The sequence below is a fragment of the Muntiacus reevesi genome, chromosome 6 (assembly GCF_963930625.1).
Source record: "Muntiacus reevesi chromosome 6, mMunRee1.1, whole genome shotgun sequence".
Classification (NCBI taxonomy): Eukaryota; Metazoa; Chordata; class Mammalia; order Artiodactyla; family Cervidae; genus Muntiacus; species Muntiacus reevesi.
In genome coordinates this window covers 110,477,462-110,495,125 of record NC_089254.1, presented here as the reverse complement: position 1 = coordinate 110,495,125, position 17,664 = coordinate 110,477,462, and the positions used below count along the sequence as shown (strand labels likewise).

The 17,664-nt window shown below is 49.8% G+C and overlaps 1 protein-coding gene across 1 annotated transcript; it reads right to left on the bottom strand.

Annotated features, from left to right (window-relative positions):
* Positions 1-307: 307 nt before the first annotated feature.
* On the bottom strand, positions 308-14,133 carry HTR5A (5-hydroxytryptamine receptor 5A). Its single transcript, XM_065939099.1, has 2 exons — positions 13,390-14,133; positions 308-637 (listed from the first exon to the last, which is right to left on the bottom strand). The coding sequence occupies exons 1-2, from the start codon at positions 14,131-14,133 to the stop codon at positions 308-310; spliced, it is 1,074 nt and encodes a 357-aa protein (XP_065795171.1).
* Positions 14,134-17,664: the final 3,531 nt, after the last annotated feature.

Genomic DNA, 17,664 nt, shown 5'->3' with positions numbered 1-17,664 from the left:
TCCCCTCTGGCTGGCTTGACTCTTCTGGGATGAGGACGCTAAACCACGCTGCAGTGGACTTTGGAGAGGAAAGTGCACTTGGTGGGCCAAGTCCGTGGCTGTTCCCTACGGAGTGAGGACGAGCAGATCACGGCATGAAAGGAGGTCCCGGAACCGCCCGGGGAGACTCGCCTTCCCGCTGGGAGTGCAGCAGTGAGCCAGTCGGCTCTGGGGGCCTCCCTCTGGCCTCAGAGGCCTATCTCTGGCAGGCCGCCGCCGGGTGGGATGGGGAGATGGGCGAGTGCCGCCGGCCTTGCCAGCCTCGCGCTCAGCGGTGCCTGGAGAAGAGGCTTTTGAAGGCGCTGTTGTAGTTCTTGTTGAAGGCCGTGTAGATGAGGGGGTTGAAGAAGGAGTTGGAGTAGCCGAGCCACAGGAAGACGCTCTTCCAGGCGGCGGGGACGTCGCAGGCGCACAGCGGGCTGAGCAGCTCGGCGGTGAAGAACGGGATCCAGCAGAGCACGAACACCCCGATGAGGATGCCCACCATGAGGGCGGCGCGCTGCTCCTTCTGCTCGGGCCACGCGTCCCCGGCCTGGAAGGCGGCCCCGGCGCGGCGCGCGGCGAGGACCAGCTCGGGCCGCTGGGCCGCGCCCTTCACCTGCGGAGGGCAGACAGGCGTCGGAGGAGCCGCCCCGCTCACGCCCGCGGGCCTGGGCCGGCTGACCCGAGGCCGCACGTGCGCTTCCAAAGTTCTGAAATGTCCGGTGCAGGGACCCTGTGCCCCCCCCCCCCCCGGGGGCCGAAAGAGCTGGGTGTTTGCTCACATCCTGGCATCTTACATCTTGTTGATCTCCTTCTGGTTTACCCCCTGCCCCGACTTTTATGGAAAACAAGAGATGCTAAACTCAGATTCCCTCCACCTGGGCTCTCCCAAGTCCCCTGGAAGGCTGTTTCTCCAGCGTCAGGAGTCTTCTCTAAGGAGGCGGAATTCCTGGGAAAAGAGGCTCTTGCCTCCATTCCAGCTTTTTAATTTTTTTTTTCCTCCAGATCTTTGGGGAACTGGAATAAGGTGTGTCTGATGACAAGACCCCTGACACAGGAGGAAATGACAATGGGTTGATGTGCTAAATGAGCAAATTAGTTGACCCTGTCACAATGTGGGGCAGTTCCTGGGTTGATCCATCATTCACTAGTGGAGAGACTACCCTGACATCAAACTGTAACTCCAGCTCTCTGTGATCCCAGGACACTTGACCAGGAGCGGTGCCCGCTCACGCCCCAGTACTGCGCAGCGTTCTAGGCAGTGGGCTAGGTCCCAAGGTCTGTCTCTCTAAGCCATGTAACCAGTTCATGGCTGCATCTACAAAGTGAAGTCAAGAGGAGCTATTCATAACCTACCACTCCAGGCCCCTCTAGGGAACCTCTCCATCCCCACCCGCCCCACTCACTGCCTGCCTGCCTGCCCCGTGGTGGTCAGGGCCACTTCAGGTCAACTCCAGAAGACCGTCCTAGCTCTTCAGACACTCAGATTCCAGTTGTGAGATGCTGTGAGCCCACAGTGAGACTGCCTCCATGAGGGGTGAGATACACCCCCAGTACTGCGCTTTTATCTCTGGGAGTTTTCTACTGCATAAGGGGAAAAGTTACACGGCTTCCATCCCGAGGGGCCGCCTTCTCTGCCAGTGACTGCGACTCTGCTGCGACATTCAGACCCAGCCCTGTACCCATGTTCGCCTGAGAGATGAGGGGTCAAGGGCTGTTTGTCATCCAGGTGTGCCACACATTCAGGTGTAGGATGTGAGTATTTCTGTAGAGGGGGGCATTAGGGAAGGAAGCCCAAGTGTCATAGACAGTCCTGTGGAAACCCGTCCCTTCAGGTCATGGTCCTCGTAGAGAAATAAATGCCCTACACGTGGGCCTGCTTGCGCAGGTGTTTGGCAGTTGTACTAGGAAATCCTGACTGCTTTGGCCACCTGATGCGAAGAGCCGACTTGTTAGAAAAGACCCTGATGCTGGGAAAGACTGAGGGCAGGAGGAGAAGGGGACGACAGAGGATGAGATGGTCGGATGGTGTCACCGACTCGATGGACGTGAGTTGAGTAAACTCTGGGAGATGGTGAAGGACAGGGAAGCCTGGCGTGCTGCGGTCCATGGGGTAGCAAAGAGACACGACTGAGCAACTGAACAACAACTATGAAACCCTAGATTCTTCCCATATACTGAACCAGGATTCTTCTGAATTTGGACTGTTTCCACACACAGCCTGTGCTCACTGTAGTTGTGAGAATTCCTCACTGTGTGAGAACTGATGTGTAGCTGTCTCTTAAAGGTTTCCCAGGTTTTATTCCTAAGTTTATCTTCAGGAGGATTTCTCTTGTCAGTGAGACCCACAGGTGGTCTGTCCGTGGTCCCTTTCCCTGAGTTCTTAGCACAGTAGGTGGGGAGCACATTCACAGGGGCCCCTTTCCAGCAGGGGATCTAAATTCACTTTTAACAATTCATATTCCATGGGGTCTTCTCCCACCTCTTAGAATTCTAATTTGAATTCAAGTTAAACTTTTTCCCCCTAAACACATTGTTTCTATGGTTTTCTTTGAGTTGGGAACTTCTGTAGATTAGAGAACTCCTTGTTTCTCAGAATAGCACACTCTCTACAACTTGGATGAGAGGTGTTGATCATTTTGGGAGCCATTCAACTCCAGCTCACCTGGTGAGAGTGTCCTTGGTCTAGAATGGCTCCGCTGGAGGAGGGGCTTTGTGGTTGGGGAGTTTCAGCTCCCGGTGTTGGCAGATGGTTGACTTGGTTGCTTACCCTGTGGCTTTCTGACTAAAGGACTCCTTAGCTCTGCTTGTCAATGATCGCAATAAAGTACTTAATCACGTCTGCTGTATAGACTCTATTGATTACTCTGTCAGTTACTCAGCATGACGGTTAGTAGATTCACAAAAAGAGAGGTAATGGGGTAAAAATAAGTGAAAGCATTCAAGCCAAGCTTCACTTTTCCCATTTATCTTTGTAGTGTTGTATCATTTCTAAAGCAGAAGCCTCACAATTTAAGACTCCCACAGAAAAACTTTTCTAAGTGAACAGTTGTCCTTGTATCTCCAAACAAATGAATTATTTGGGGAATTTGTGCCTCCGAGTTAGACTTTCCATTCTTCCAAAGCGGTTATGTGTTCACCAGTTACCTACCATATAGCACATGCGACTCTGCTCAATGTTGTGTGGCAGCCTGGGTGTGTGTGTGGGCGGGGAGAGTTTGGGGGAGAATGGATACACGTATACACGTATGACTGAGTCCCTCATGGTTCACCTGAACTATCACAACATCGCTAGTCAACTATACCCCAATACAGAATTAAAAGTTTTTTTTTAAAGTGAAACTTTAAAAAAATGAAGATGGTTATGTGTTAGATAACTTGTTGCTATCTAAATGAGTCAATCCTAAAGGAAATCAGTCCTGAATATTCATTGGAAGGACTGATGTTGAGGCTGAAACTCCAATACTTTGGCCACCTGATGCGAAGAACTGACTCATTGGAAAGGACCCCAATGCTGGGAAAGATTGAAGGCAGGAGGAGAAGGGGATGACAGAGGATGAGATGGTTGGATGGCATCACCAACTCGATGGACATAAGTTTGAGTAAACTCCACGTGTTGGTGATGGACAGGGAAGCCTGGCGTGCTGCAGTCCATGGGGTCGCAAAGAGTCAGACACGACTGAGCGACTGAACTGAACTGAATTTGTTGTTTAGTCGCTAAGTTGTGTCCAACTCTATTATAACCCCATGGGCTGTAGTCCACCAGGCTCCTCTGTCCGTGGGCTTTCCCAGGCTCAGATAATAAAATAGGTTGTCATTTCCTTCTCCAGGGGATCTTTCTGACCCAGGGATCAAACCCACATCTCCTGCATTGCAGTCGGATTCTTTACCACTGAGCCACCTGGGAAGCCTAGTTAAATAACTGTTCACTAGTTAATCATAAACCTAGCATGTTCTTTTATTTCCTCAAACTATTCTGCTCACCTCCCTGTTAATATCCCAGGTAATCAATATATTATAATCAATAGTGGGTATGGAAACTAAGGGGTGAAGGCTCTCACCTGGTAAGTGTGGCTTCAGGTGACTGCAGGTGAGACGAGACCATTGTCACGTGCAGGGTGTACCAGTGAGTCAGGATGTTTAATCTAGGAATGACTCTACCCATTTAGGGAGGGCTTTACAAGGGGCAGAATAAGAACGTTTCCACACGCTTAGGAAAAGACCATCTGTCCTGTGGTTGTGGTGACACAGAGCCTTGCCGCTTGTTTAAACCCCTCCAGTGAATCCAGGGCGGTCCAGCACCTGCAGACCAGCCGGTCGGGGTCAGCCCTCATTTCTGAATGTCAGCCAGTTAGGGCAAGGTGTACCCCAAGGCATGCGTCCCTGAGCAGCAGTGAGCCAACAGTGGTCTCACAGAGTCGCCCCCGGTGAGGGGAATGTCTGCTCCTCTCCACACCCTCCTGTCCCCGAGCTCAACGCTGTCCCCACCAATGACAGGCGTCCTGCTCTTCCTGGGGAGATGGTGCCAGACAAGTGTAGCTTTCTCTCACTGTAGCAGGCAGTATTTCTATTTCAGGTGCTATGTGGTGGTTGTATCATCCTCAGCAAGTCCTAGAGGGCCCATGGAGATCGTTTTGAGGACCCTCAACAGGATAGTTGGACTACAGGTGCATTCACGGAGCCCCAGACCCCCGCTGCCTTTGGATCTGCAGACACCCATCAGTCTCAATGAGCTGAGTGCCAGCCCGCTCCACTGGGCTCTTCTCACTCTCTGTGTTTTGTTATCTGAGGATTTGCAACCAAGCATGTCTTTGAATGGGTTTCCCTGATGGCTGAGTGTGTAAAGAATCTGCCTGTGATGCAGGAGACACAGGTGATGCGGGTTCGATTATTGGGTCAGGAAGATCCCGTGGAGAAGGGAATGGCAACCCACTCCAGTATTCTTGCCTGGAGAATCCCATAGCCTGGCGGGCTACAGTCCAAGGGTCACAAAGAGACATGACCAAGTAACTAAACACACGCATACATCATTCAGCTTATGTCTTCATATCAAATAACCGGACCCTTGTTAGAAAGGTGCACCATTTGGAAGTCGACTTACATCTTCTTATAAAGCTGTTAGGTCTCTTGCTAGAGGTTTACCATTTAGCAAAAATGTTATGCCATAACCTACTTATTATATTGTTGTTTTCTTTGTTTTGACTGTTGTTTATCTAAACACCCAAAGTCTTATTTTCATAGATGTTTTTGGTTTGTTTTTTGTCCTGGAATACCTTTTTTTTTTTCCTGTTGACTATGAAAAAGGATTGTTCTGTAAGGCACTGGCTTTATAAACTTCTAATCTTTTCCAAGTTAGACCTGAAGGCTAATGATTTGCGGACTGTTAGACTTATTGACCAATTTGCGAAAAAGCAATTGATCAAACTTTGCTTTGAGTTTTTCACAAACCTTAAGTGAGGGCATCCCCTATCTTGTCAGTTTATGGAATAAATGTCACCTTGTCTAGTTGGCATTCCAGCTCATTGATGATTGGGTTGGTGATCATATGGCCCCTTCTTGGCCTCTGGTCAAGGATCTGAGAAACCATTCACAAGCCCAGACTGTTGGCCAACCCTGGTGGCCTTTTTCTTGTGAGTCATGATTTGTCTTAGAGTCTCAGCCTTCTTCTTTGTGAACTTCTATTTTAAATTGCACTATAATACTAACTCTCACTCTTTTCTTGATAAGTATGAAAAAAGTTTTTCACTTAATAATCTCTGAAAGTCAAAATCAATAAATTAACATATTTAAGATCAGCTTTAGAAAAATAAGACAAACACTAAGCTGTTGAGAGTCAGCTTTTTAGTTGTTCTGCTAAGGACTTAAAGTCTAACTCTGAGTTGGTCTCAAAGATTTTGTAACTTTTCAAAAACCTCCCCTTGACAGGAGACTATTGGATCCCACCAAAAAAAGATACCCCACATCCAAGGACAAAGGAGAAGCCCCAACAAGATGGGTAGGAGGGGCAAAATCGCTTTTAGACTCAAACCCCATACCCACCAGAGATGCTCGGAGGGCTCAAACAAACCTTGTGTGCACCAGGACCCAGGGACCCCGCAGAGGCTGAGCCGGGCCCGCCTCTGAGTGTTAGTGTCTCCTGCAGAGGCCGGGTCAGCAGAGGCCTGCCACGGGGACGGGCTCGGCTGCAGCAGACGTGGGAGGTGCAGCGTGTGGCATAAGTCCTCTTGGAGGAGGTCACCATTAGTCCCGCCACAGAGCGGACAACCCACAAACTGGAGAACAATTATACCTCAGGCCAAACTACAAGGAGGGAGCACAGCCCCACCCCAAAACAGAAAAGGGTCAAAGATTTGCTGAGCATGGCCCCACCCCTCAAAGCAAGACCCAGATTTCTCCCACAGCCAGTCCCTCCCACCAGGAAGCTTCCATAAGCCTCTCATCCTTCTCCGTCAGAGGGCAGACAGAATGAAAACCACAATCTCAGAGAACTAACAAAACTGATCACATGGATCACAGCCTTGTCTAACTCATGAAACTATGAGCCATGCTGTGTAGGGCCACAGAAGACAAAGGGGTCATGGTGGACAGGTCTGACAAAATGTGGTCCACTGGAGAAGGGAACAGCTAACTGCTTTGGTATTCTTGCCTTGAGAAGCCCATGAACAGTCAGTTCAGTCGCTCAGCTGTGTCCGACTCTGTACAGGAGGCAGTGATCAAAACCATCCCTAAGAAGAAGAAATGCAAAAAAGCAAAATGGTTGTCTGAGGAGGCCTTACAAATAACTAAGAAGAGAAACTAAAGGCAAAGGAGAAAAGGAAATATATATATATCCATCTGAATGCAGAGTTTCAAAGAAAAGCAAGAAGAGATAAGAAAGCCTTCCTAAGTGATCAGTGCAAAGGAATAGAGAAAAACAGTAGAATGGGAAAGACTAGAGATCTATTCAAGAAAATTAGAGATACCAAGGGAATACTTCATGCAAAGATGGGCACAATAAAAGAAACAATATGGACCTAACAGAAGCAGAAGAGATTAAGAAAAGGTGGCAAGAATACACAGAAGAACTGTACAAAAAAGATCTTCACGACCCAGATCATCATGATGGTGTGATCACTCACCTAGAGCCAGACATCCTGGAGTGCAAAGTCAAGTGGGCCTTAGGAAGCATCACTACAAACAAAGCTAGTGGAGGTGGTGGAATTCCAGCTGAACTATATCAAATCCTAAAAGATGATGCTGTGAAAGTGCGGCACTCAATATGCCAGCAAACTTGGAAAATTCAGCAGGGGCCACAGGACTGGAAAAGGTCAGTTTTCATTCCAATCGCAAAGAAAGGCAGTGCCAAAGAATATTCAAACTACCACTCAATTGCACTCACTTCACATGCTAGCAAAGTAATGCTCAAAATTCTCCAGGTGAGGCTTCAACAGTATGTGAACCGTGAACTTCCAGATGTTCAAGCTGGTTTTAGAAAAGGCTGAGGAACCAGAGATCAAATTGCCAACATCCGTTGGATCATAGAAAAAGCAAGAGAATTCCAGGAAAACATCTACTTCTGCTTAATTGACTATGCCAAAGCCTTTGACTGTGTGGATCAAAATTCAGTTCAGTTCAGTTCAGTCACTCAGTTATTTCTGACTCTTTGCAACCCCATGGACTGTAGCATGCTAGGCCTCCCTGTCCATCACCAAAATAAACCATGGAAAATTCTTCAAGAGATGGAAATACCAGACCACTTTACCTGCCTCCTGAGAAATCTATATGAAGGTCAAGAAGCAAAAGTTAGAACCGGACATGGAACAACGGATTGATTTCAAATTGAGAAAGGAGTATGTCAAGGTTGTATATTGTCGCCTTGCTTATTTAACTTGCATGCAGAGTACATCATGTGAAATGCCAGGCTGGATGAAGCACAAGCTGGAATCAAGATTGCCAGGAGAAATATCACAATGTCAGATATGCAAATGACACCACCCTTATGACAGAAAACGAAGAGGAACTAAAGAGCCTCTTGACGAAGGCGAAAGAGGAAAGGGAAAAAGCTGTCTTAAAACTCAGCATTCAAAACACAAAGACCATAGCATCTGGTCCCATCATTTCATGGCGAATAGATGAGGAAACAATGGAAACAGTGGCAGACTTTATTTTTTGGGGCTCCAAAATCACTGCAGATGGTGATTGCAGCCATGAAATTAAAAGACACTTGCTCCTTGGAATAAAAGCTATGACCAACCCAGACAGCATATTAAAAAGGAGAGACATTACTTTGCTCACAAAAGTCCATCTAGTCAAAGCTATGGTTTTTCCAGTAGTCATGTATGGATGTGAGAGCTGGACTATAAAGAAAGCTGAGCGCCAAAGTATAGATGCTTTTGAACCGTGGTGTTAGAGAAAACTCTTGAGAGTCCCTTGGACTGCAAAGAGATCAAACCAGTCTATTCTAAAGGAAATCAACCCTGAATATCTATTGTAAGGACTGATGCTGAAGCTGAGACTCCAATACTTTGGCCACCTGATGTGAAGAAGTGAGTCACTGGGAAAGACCCTGATGCTGGGAGAGACTGAAGGCAGGAGGAGAAGGGGACGACAGAGGGTGAGATGGTTGGGTGGCATCACCGACTCAATGGACATGAGTTTAAGCAAGCTCCAGGAGTTGCTGATGGAATGAAAGCCTGGTGTGCTGCAGTCCATGGGGTCACAAAGAGTTGGACACAACTGAGCGACTGAACTGAACTGAACTGAAAACCTCCCCACCTTACACATCTACACCCCCCATATTTCTCCTCAGCTTTACTTAACCTCCTAAATGAACTATCTTTTCCTCGGGGGTTTCCTCGGTAAAACAAAATCACATTGTAAAATTGCCAGGCAAGAAGTCAAACTTAAGGAATGTCAGTTAAAACCTTGATAGAGAGCTGAGATACAGGCTATAAGTGAGAATTTTTCTAAAGTGAAAGCCACTCAGTCGTGTGTGACTCTTTGTGATTCCATGGACTGTAGCCCGCCAGGCCCCTCTGTCCATGGACTTCTCCAGGCAAGAGTACTGGAGTGAGTAGCCGTTCTCTTTTCCAAGGAATCTTCCCAACCCAGGGATCGAACCCAGGTCTTGCACATCACTGGTGGATTCTTAACCAGCTGAGCCATCAGGGAAGCCCCTAGACTTCAGGGAGAAGGGCAAAAAACTGTTACAGAATTTAGAATTTTTAAAGAGTACCAAATAAAATCCTTATTGTCCTAGACTGCAGGTCAGCAGCACCTAGTGAAATTAATTAAAATTTCCCTTAGATGAGCAAAAATATTTAAAACTAGAAGGATAGAAGAGAGAAGAGCTATATAGCCTGGCTATGAAAATTTTAAATGTAAACTAAAGCAATTTCAGAAGCCATTTTTAAAGAGAAGATTGAATGAGCTTTCAAAATTGTAAACTGTATAGAAAATTTTAAATTAGCATTCTGATATAAACCCAACAGCTGACGTATAGTCTTGTTCTAAATGGGCTCAAACCTGAATTAGGGAACTTAATAAGAAAAAAATAAATTTAAATGTGAAATTTCCAATCTAGAAAATACCCAGTATGGAGCTAGACATTTCCTGATACCCTTAGAAAGTAGATAATAAGGGGTCGGAGGGAGTGGGAGGTAGGAGAGAGGTTCAGGAGGGAGGGGATGTGTGTAAACGTATGGCTGATTCATGTTGATGCATGGTAGATACCAACCCTAGACTGTAAAGCAATTATCCTCAGTTAAAAATAAATCTAAAAAAGAAAGCAGATAATCAATACAAGATATGGCTCTCTAGATGAAACATCGAGAAGCACCTCTGTTTTCAAAGATTTGGGTGCCTAGATAAGGCCCGCAGTAAATGTAGACAGTAGAAGTAACCTTGAAAGCAGCAATATCCCGTTTGGCGAAAAACCACCATGACAGCCATCTGAAATCTGCCCAGTGAAGTCACCCCAAGCGAGATACTATCACCCAGCAGCTTCCTGTCCTTCCACACTGTAGGGGGAGTTGCCTCTAATCGTGGACGTACAGCAGTACAGCTTTCTTGTTTATGGTGTGGCTATTGAAAAGGCTCGAGGGAAAAAACCTAAGTTAATGGGAGAATTCAGCGAGAATTCTAAATGATCCTGTGTGCCAACTTGTAGCTGGTATTTCAGGATCATTATGAGAATCCTTTCATTTCAGTAACACAACTACACGTTTAGTAAGTAGAATCTGCTTCCAGGTAAAACGTACTACTGTCCTTCAACATTATCAGATTATAACCGGTCTGTTTGCAAGAGTATCTACACTGTGTGTGATTCAAGACATCACTAGAGAAAGAGCAGTGATCCTAGAGTTCTTGCGGACAAAAGACACCACAGACAGATTGATTGGAGCAGAATGCATGAGAGTTCAGGTGGATTCTCCCTAGTTTGTCATGAATTTGCATTTTGTGCCAATGTGAACGTGCTGGACCATGCTCCAGGTGGGCTAATCCAACCACATGACACCTGTCTAAGAACTATTGCCTGTTGAAGCCCACCCCTCAATTCAGTGATCAAGGCTTTGCCTCCATGCCTCGGAGACATTACTCACATCAATTAAACTAGTCAACACATCTTCAGAAGTTTCTTTTTACATTAAGCCTTTAAACCTTATGTTACCACACGCAGTAAATCCCCATTGCTAACTGAAACCACCCAGCGTTTTTCAGCTAGTTGGTTCATCGTGGTTCAGTGTCCGTTATCCAGAGCTTTGACTGCTTCTGCCCAGTGCTGTCCTGACAAGTGACCGCTCTCCATGGATGAAACTTCGAGAACCAGCATCAGAGCTGAGAATCTGGGCAGTCCTGACAGTCTCTCTGGAGTGAGGACCAAGAGCTGGGGGACGAGAACCACATGTTCCTCAAACTGAGGGCGAGTCTGCGTGTCCTGCAGCCCGGAACCAGGCTTCAATGCACTGTCAGTCAAGGACATTTCGTCTTGGTGGGCTTGACTTTACAAGCCCCCCTGCCGTGACAGCCCCTCACTTCTGGAAGTTAGGCAGCCAGGCCTGGATTCACTCCAGTAACACCCGACCAGCAGGGCTGCTCATCTGGCTGATGTCAAGCTGCTCAGAACCTGGAAGGTCCCCCAGGCCCTTACAGCTGGTAAACCAGCTTTGTCTTCACGTCAGATCTTCAGTCGCGGTTTCATCAGATGGTGTCAAGGGCAAGGCCTCTCTCTCGTGTGTTTCCTGCTTTCATCTCCGTGCCTGACAGAGGTTAGGTTTTCAGTGCATATCTGAGTAAAACTCAGAAGGTAAAGAAGCAGGGAAGAAGTGTGTTTCCCTAGGCAACAGGGCTTGTTGGCGGTAGAACTGTATTTAGAAACTTCGGCACTACCACCAAGAAATCAGGAAGCCCGGCTTTTAATCCACCCTCTCCAGTAACGTGAGAACAAGGCCAGCCCCACGTTTTAGGTGGAGCCCTGGATCGCTTAGAGGCCTTGCAAAGCCACGGGACCCATTTCTGAAAGTTACCTGGCAGAAAAAGAACATGAAGCACTGCTTTGCTTCTGCTGTCGCCAGACCTGAGCAGTGAAAGCCCCCTTTCCTTCTGTACCAAGCCCTCCAGGACACAAGGACAGTTGCCTTTCCCTTTGAAAGCTGCTTGGTGTTGATCACAAGTTGTGTTTACCTGGGTGAGCACCCTGGCAAAAGAGGATCCGCTAAGGAGGGCTGTGGTGGGCCATCTGCCAGCCCCCTTGTGGCTGACCTGGAACTGCGGGGGTGCACACACGTGGACACTCCGGGCAGTTTGGAGGCGTTCCTACTTGCCCATACTCCTTGTCCAGTTTAGAAATCTCATGGGTCAGGGTTTCCCAAATTCATCACTGTTGACATGAATTTGTCAGGAATTCTCTGTCGTTCAGGCTGTCCTGTGTGTTGTACCACACTCAGCAGCATCCCAGTCCCTACACGCTAGGTGCAGTAGCGCCCTGTCCCACGTGTGGCTAATCAGAAACGTTATCAGATAGCCAGGCATTCTGAACGTTTCCTGGGGCAAGGGTAGGGTCATTTGGGTGAGACTGTTGTTGTAGATAAAAGGGCAGAGGGCCTCTTACCCCCTTTTCCTTCTTTCTTCTAGAATGATGCCTTTACCCTTCTCCCCTGCCTTCACCTCTGGTTCCTCTAAGCTTGATCGACTGGTTATGCTTGGAATTAGCTGATGACTCTCAAAAAACACAATCATATCGCAGTGCTCACAACACACGCCTCTCTTCCTGCGTCAGACTCTTCACAGGCAAAGGTGATGTCTTTATCATCCTCTCACCCCAGCGGCCAGCCCATAGTACTCACGCGGTGTGCTCACTGGATTGACTTTCTTGTCCCAGAGCCGGTAACGGACATGGGTGCTGCGTGGATTTCTGATCTAACTCACACATGTGAACTGGGTTCAAGGGGTCACCCTTGGCAATGAGTGGGAGGGGCTGAACTCTCGAGGTTCCCAAATCTTGCATCATAGGGTCAGATTACGAAGAGCGAACAAAGAGCAAGAGAGTGCGGGTGGAGAGAAGATGGGGACTGAGCCCTCCGGGTGCTGGAGCAGTTGCTGGAGCTTAAATGCTCCTTGCACGAAGCTGGGGAGTTGTCTGCCTTAGGATTTAATTTCCTCCTGCAGCTTTCCCCCTGTGCCAGGAGGCAAGCCAGTGGTCCTCAGCTGCACGTGCACTCTGACCGGGGGTGGGACTGGGGCGGGGGTAGCCCCAGAAAGCAGCACCACGGCCCGCGGGAGCAGATGCAGACTCTGAGACGGGCATGTGAGCACCATCTCTGATCTTGCATCAGGAGAGGTGGACGCCGAGAATGACAGTAATCCACGAGATACCACATTTTTGCAAAATTAATTGCTGTAATTTGCAAAGGAAAAAATAGATGGGGTTGATATACTAATGTGCTTTGCCTGGTATATTCCTGCCAAGTCTTCCTGCCAAGTCAGATCACTGCCCCCCTTCCCACCCCTCAAACACCCCCTCTTAAGCCCAGATAAGCACATTTATCTGGTGCGGCCCTGGACACCAGCTTCATCAGATGTTCTAAAGGCGGTTATAGATCCACAGAATTTTCAAACCTAGTGGAACCCTGTAGAATTCTGTAGTTCAGACCCTCATACATATGAGGAAATTAATAATGCATGAGCCATGGCATGCTCTGTGAGCAGAGCAAGTCAGAGCAGAGTGGCTGATGCTTTCTCTCTCCCACTTGACCCTCTTCCCTTCCTCCCCTCCCTCGCCCCAAAATACTAAAAATGTCCACTTCCCACAAACGTGGGGGAAGGTGTGCCGGAGAAGAGGCCTGTGCAAATGCAAGCCAAATGGTTTTTAAGGCTCCCTTCAACACCCACCTGCACGGTTTCTGATACCGGTGAGACGCTGTTGGCCTTCCGGGGGCCCACGCGGAACTTGGCGGCCTTGTAGACCTTCCAGTACACGAAGAGCACCACGCACAGCGGCAGGTAGAAGGCGCCCACGGTGGAGAACACGGCGTAGGAGGGCTCGCGGCTCACCTGGCACTCCTCGCTGCCCTCCGAGTAGGTCTCCCCCCAGCCGAAGAGCAGCGGGGCCAAGGAGATGACGGCGGAGAGCGCCCAGGTGAGCGCGATCATGACGTTGGAGACGCGCCTGCGGGCGCGGAGCGTGTATTCCAGGTGACGGGTGATGGACCAGTAGCGGTCCAGCGCGATGGCCGTCACGTTCCAGATGCTGGCCGTGCAGCAGAGCACGTCGCACGCGATCCACAGCTGGCACAGCCGCCGGCCCAGCTGCCAGCGGCGCCCGGACAGCTCGTGCACCAGGCTGAGCGGCATGACCAGAGCAGCTACCAGCACGTCCGAGATGGCCATGGACGCCACCAGGTTGTGCGGAACGCGGTGGAACGTGCGGACGCGGAGGATGGTCGCCAGCACCAGCAGGTTCCAGGCGAACGTGGCCGCCGCCAGGAAGCCCAGCAGGGTCAGGACAAGCACGCCGAAGACGGAGGGCAAGGGCAGGCCGCGGCGCGGGTCCGCTGCGTCGAAGCTGCTGCGGTTGGTCCCCCCAGGGGCGGGGGCGGAGAGCGCGAAGGAGGTGAGGTTCGCGGGCGGGTCCATCTCTGGGTCAGGAGGCCGGCTCCGTGGTGTGCAGGGGAGGGGCGCCCAGGAGGACGCACGGCGGCCACCGTGCCGGAAGCCAGTCCGGAGGTCTGTCCCCTCTGGCCAGCGGCAGGGTTTCTGGGGAGCGCCTACGGAACGGGCCGATCTCCTGCATCCGTGGGAGACGGGGTGGCGGAGGGGCGGGCGCTGGGCTGCAAGCCGGCTGCAGATCTGAAGTCCTCAGAGGCTGCGGGCTGCGTCTCTCAGCCAGGGCCCGCCTAAGGGTCGCACGGTCAGGCGCTTCGCCTCGGCGGAGACACAGCAGTCTGTTTGCCTAGAGTCGAGCGTCCCCCAAGTGTCGGAGACAAGCTGCGCGGCCCCGGGGCGTGTGGCCGCCGAGAGGGCTGGGTGCGTCAGCGCAGTAGTTCTCGCCGCGTGGCCTCCTCGCGCGCCTCTCTCTCCCCGCAGCGGCCGCGGGCTGCAGCCGCAACTCCGCGCTGAGCGAAGCCCCGCAGGGACCTGCCTTCTGCTTGGCGCCGGCGCCTTCCCGCCCCGTGTGGGGCCGCGGCCCCGCAGAGCGAGTGCTGGCGTGCCCACCCGGACCCGCCTTATCAAACTGGGGAGCCAGCCTACGTAAAGCATCAGCTGATGAGGCCGCCTCTCGGCCCGAGCGCGCCGCGCTGGCGCTGTCCCGGGTGCTGCCGGCTGTCCCCGCCCCGGCCCGCGCGCGGAGCTTGCTGCTGTCCATGGTGCTGCCGCTCCTCCCCGAAATGAGCGCCCCTCGTGGAACGAATTTACCAAAGAACTTTCCTTGAAACATTCCCCTAAGCACTCTACACCCATGGCCTTTCTAGGGGTGGTCTCGATACCTTGAGAGGGTTCTTCGCTTTCCACGGGTCTTACGTTTAATACCTGTCTTCCAAGTTAAGCTTCCGAGTAAAAAGCTTCCCTGGTGGTTCAGATGGTAAGGCATCCGCTTGCAATGCGGGAGACCAGGGTTCAGTTCCTGGGTCGGGAAGATGCCCTGGAGAAGGAAATGGCCACCCGCTCCAGTACTCTTGCCTGGGAAATCCCATGGACGGGGGAGCCTGGCGGGCTGCAGTCCATGACCTCACAAAAAGTAGGACGCGACTGAGCGACTTCACTTTCCAAGTTAAGGGTCTAGTATGATTTCACTGGCTTTTCGGCTCTGAAAGATTTCAGTACCTGACTGCAGGCTTCTTACACACCTGCTTCCTTAGAGGGCTGTCCTCCTTTAAGGAGGAAGGGGAGGATAGCAGTTGCCTGCTGTCCTCGAGGTGCTGAGGTACTGGAGCTAGAATGTTTAGACCATTTTCTCCAAGTCATAGAGAAGTTGCACAGTCTCCAGTGAGCTCTGCCACATTTGCTTCTTGTGAAAGGAAGAAAAGGGTAAAAGTTGTTATAAAAGCTCCATCTCACTCACAAAAAGGAGGAGGGCATATTTAACTCTTCCCCCCCCCCCCACACTCACATAGTCACACACACAAACCCACAGTAACTGAGAAAATATCGAAGTTCCTACCTGGAAGTCGTGATTTAAAGCACTCACAGATACACATGATATAGCAAGATAAAATAACTTAAAATCAGGAAAGTGAGATGACAGAAAAGTAAGATGGTATTAAGCTTTCTTTTTTAAACATGCATACAATGGGTGTCATTGAATCCTATTCATTCACAAGTGGTTGTCCACAAATTTGGTTGGAAACTTTTTAGCTATATGAAAGTGAGAAAAACACGGGCTTCCCAGGTGGTGCTACTGGTAAGGAACGTGCCTGCTGATGCAGGAGACGTGAGAGATGCAGCTTTGATCCCTGGGTGGGGAAGATGCCCTGGAGGAGGACATGGAAACCCACTCCAGGATTCTCGCCTGGAGAATTCCATGGACAGAAGGTCTCAGAGAGTCAGACACGGCTGAAGTGACTGACCACACACATACCAGACTCTAAGGGAGTGAAACAAGCCCCAGGAGGCTGCTCTGAGAAGAGAGAAGTCCCGCCTCCCCCTGAGCTCAGAGGAGAGGACGCAGCTAGGGAATGCTGATGAGAACGTTGTTCATTAAATAAAGGTTGCCCGCAGAGCTGCTTTACCGAACATCTCCTAAAAATAGCTGATGGGGGCTGCCTTGTGCATGCTAACCCATGTGGCTCTAGTCGAAGGGCAGACGTGGTTGTTTAGAGAATGTCACGTTTTTGGAGTCACAGAGCTAGTTAGAATGAAATGTGGGCAGTCTCCTTCTTTGGGGGAAGAAAAGTGCTCTGAGCAGTTCTGCCTTCTGTTTCAGGGGTCCATGGCTGGGTGGAACGGCTGAGCCGTACTGACGGTGAGGATGGCCTGGATAGTGACATCTGCCGGAACAGACATGGAAGGCCATGTGTGTGCTCAGTCACTGCAGTCCTGTCTGAGTCTTTGTGACCCGTGGACTGTAGCCCGGCAGGCTTCTCTGTCTGTGCGAGTCTCGAGGTAAGAATGCCGGAGTGGGTTGCCATGCCCTCCTCCGGGGGATCTTCCCGACCCACATCTCCTGTGTTTACAGGCAGGTTCTTTAGCGTGAGTGCTCCCTGGGAAGCCCTTGGAAGACATCATGGGCTTGAAATGATATTCCAGCCCAAGCACTGTCTGGCACACCTGTCTGTACTGATTGTTAATTGAGCAGCTGTCCAATAAGGGGCCAAGCCAGGAATAACTGAGGATATTTTGTGCAAATGGGATCATCATAAACTTGAGAACTGATGAGAATGCTCTAAGAAAGAGGAGATCCAACGGAATATTTCCAGAAGAGCCAATTTCTGTTGAGAAATCCTGTTTTATTTTGTTACACAGACACAAAGGAAAGATCAAGACATTTCAGCTTTTTAATCTAAAACATGGCCACAGGTTTAGCTTGAAAAAATGCAAACAGGTGTAAAGTTCTCATCTGCCATAAAGCACTTCAGAAATGCCAGTTTTGAGGAATAGGATTTTCTGTTTAACTCTATATTCCCTCTCTCCTAAACCCTCGTTTTGAAGTTCTGATCTCTAGTACTTCAGAATGTGACTGTATTTGGAAATAGGGTCTTGAGAGATAAGATTGAGCTAGAGTGAGGCTATTAGAGTAGGCCCTCATTGAATCTGACCTGTATTCTTATAGGAAGAGGAAACTGGACACCCACCAGCACCAGGGGTGTTGGTGCACCAAGGAAAGACAGCAAAGACCCAGCAAAGAGGTGGCCATCTAAAGCCCAGGGGGAGGCCTCAGGAGAAGCCACACCCAACGATGCCTTGCTTTTGGGCTTCCAGCCTGCAGAACTGTAAGACATAAAGTAAATTTCTGTTTCTTAAGTTGCTGTGTGCTGTTTTGATACAGCCCTCTGGCAAATGAATACACCAACAACAGAAGCCACTTGCTGAAAAGATGCAACCAGGTAGCTAACCAGAGTGATAGGCTGTGTGGTGGTTTTACAGACACATTAACCGATTGTAGGACAGCTACCAAAACATGTCTTTATAAAACGTAATTTGTGGCCATTCTGGCAATAATTAGATTGC

Bases quoted from the DNA above. Each gene is read 5' to 3' on its own strand.
- HTR5A (XM_065939099.1), bottom strand. From the start codon at position 14,133: ATGGACCCGCCCGCGAACCTCACCTCCTTCGCGCTCTCCGCCCCCGCC. The intron at 638-13,389 runs GTGGGTGTTGAA...TGCCCTCCGCAG, and splicing joins CGGTATCAGAAACCGTGCAG to GTGAAGGGCGCGGCCCAGCG.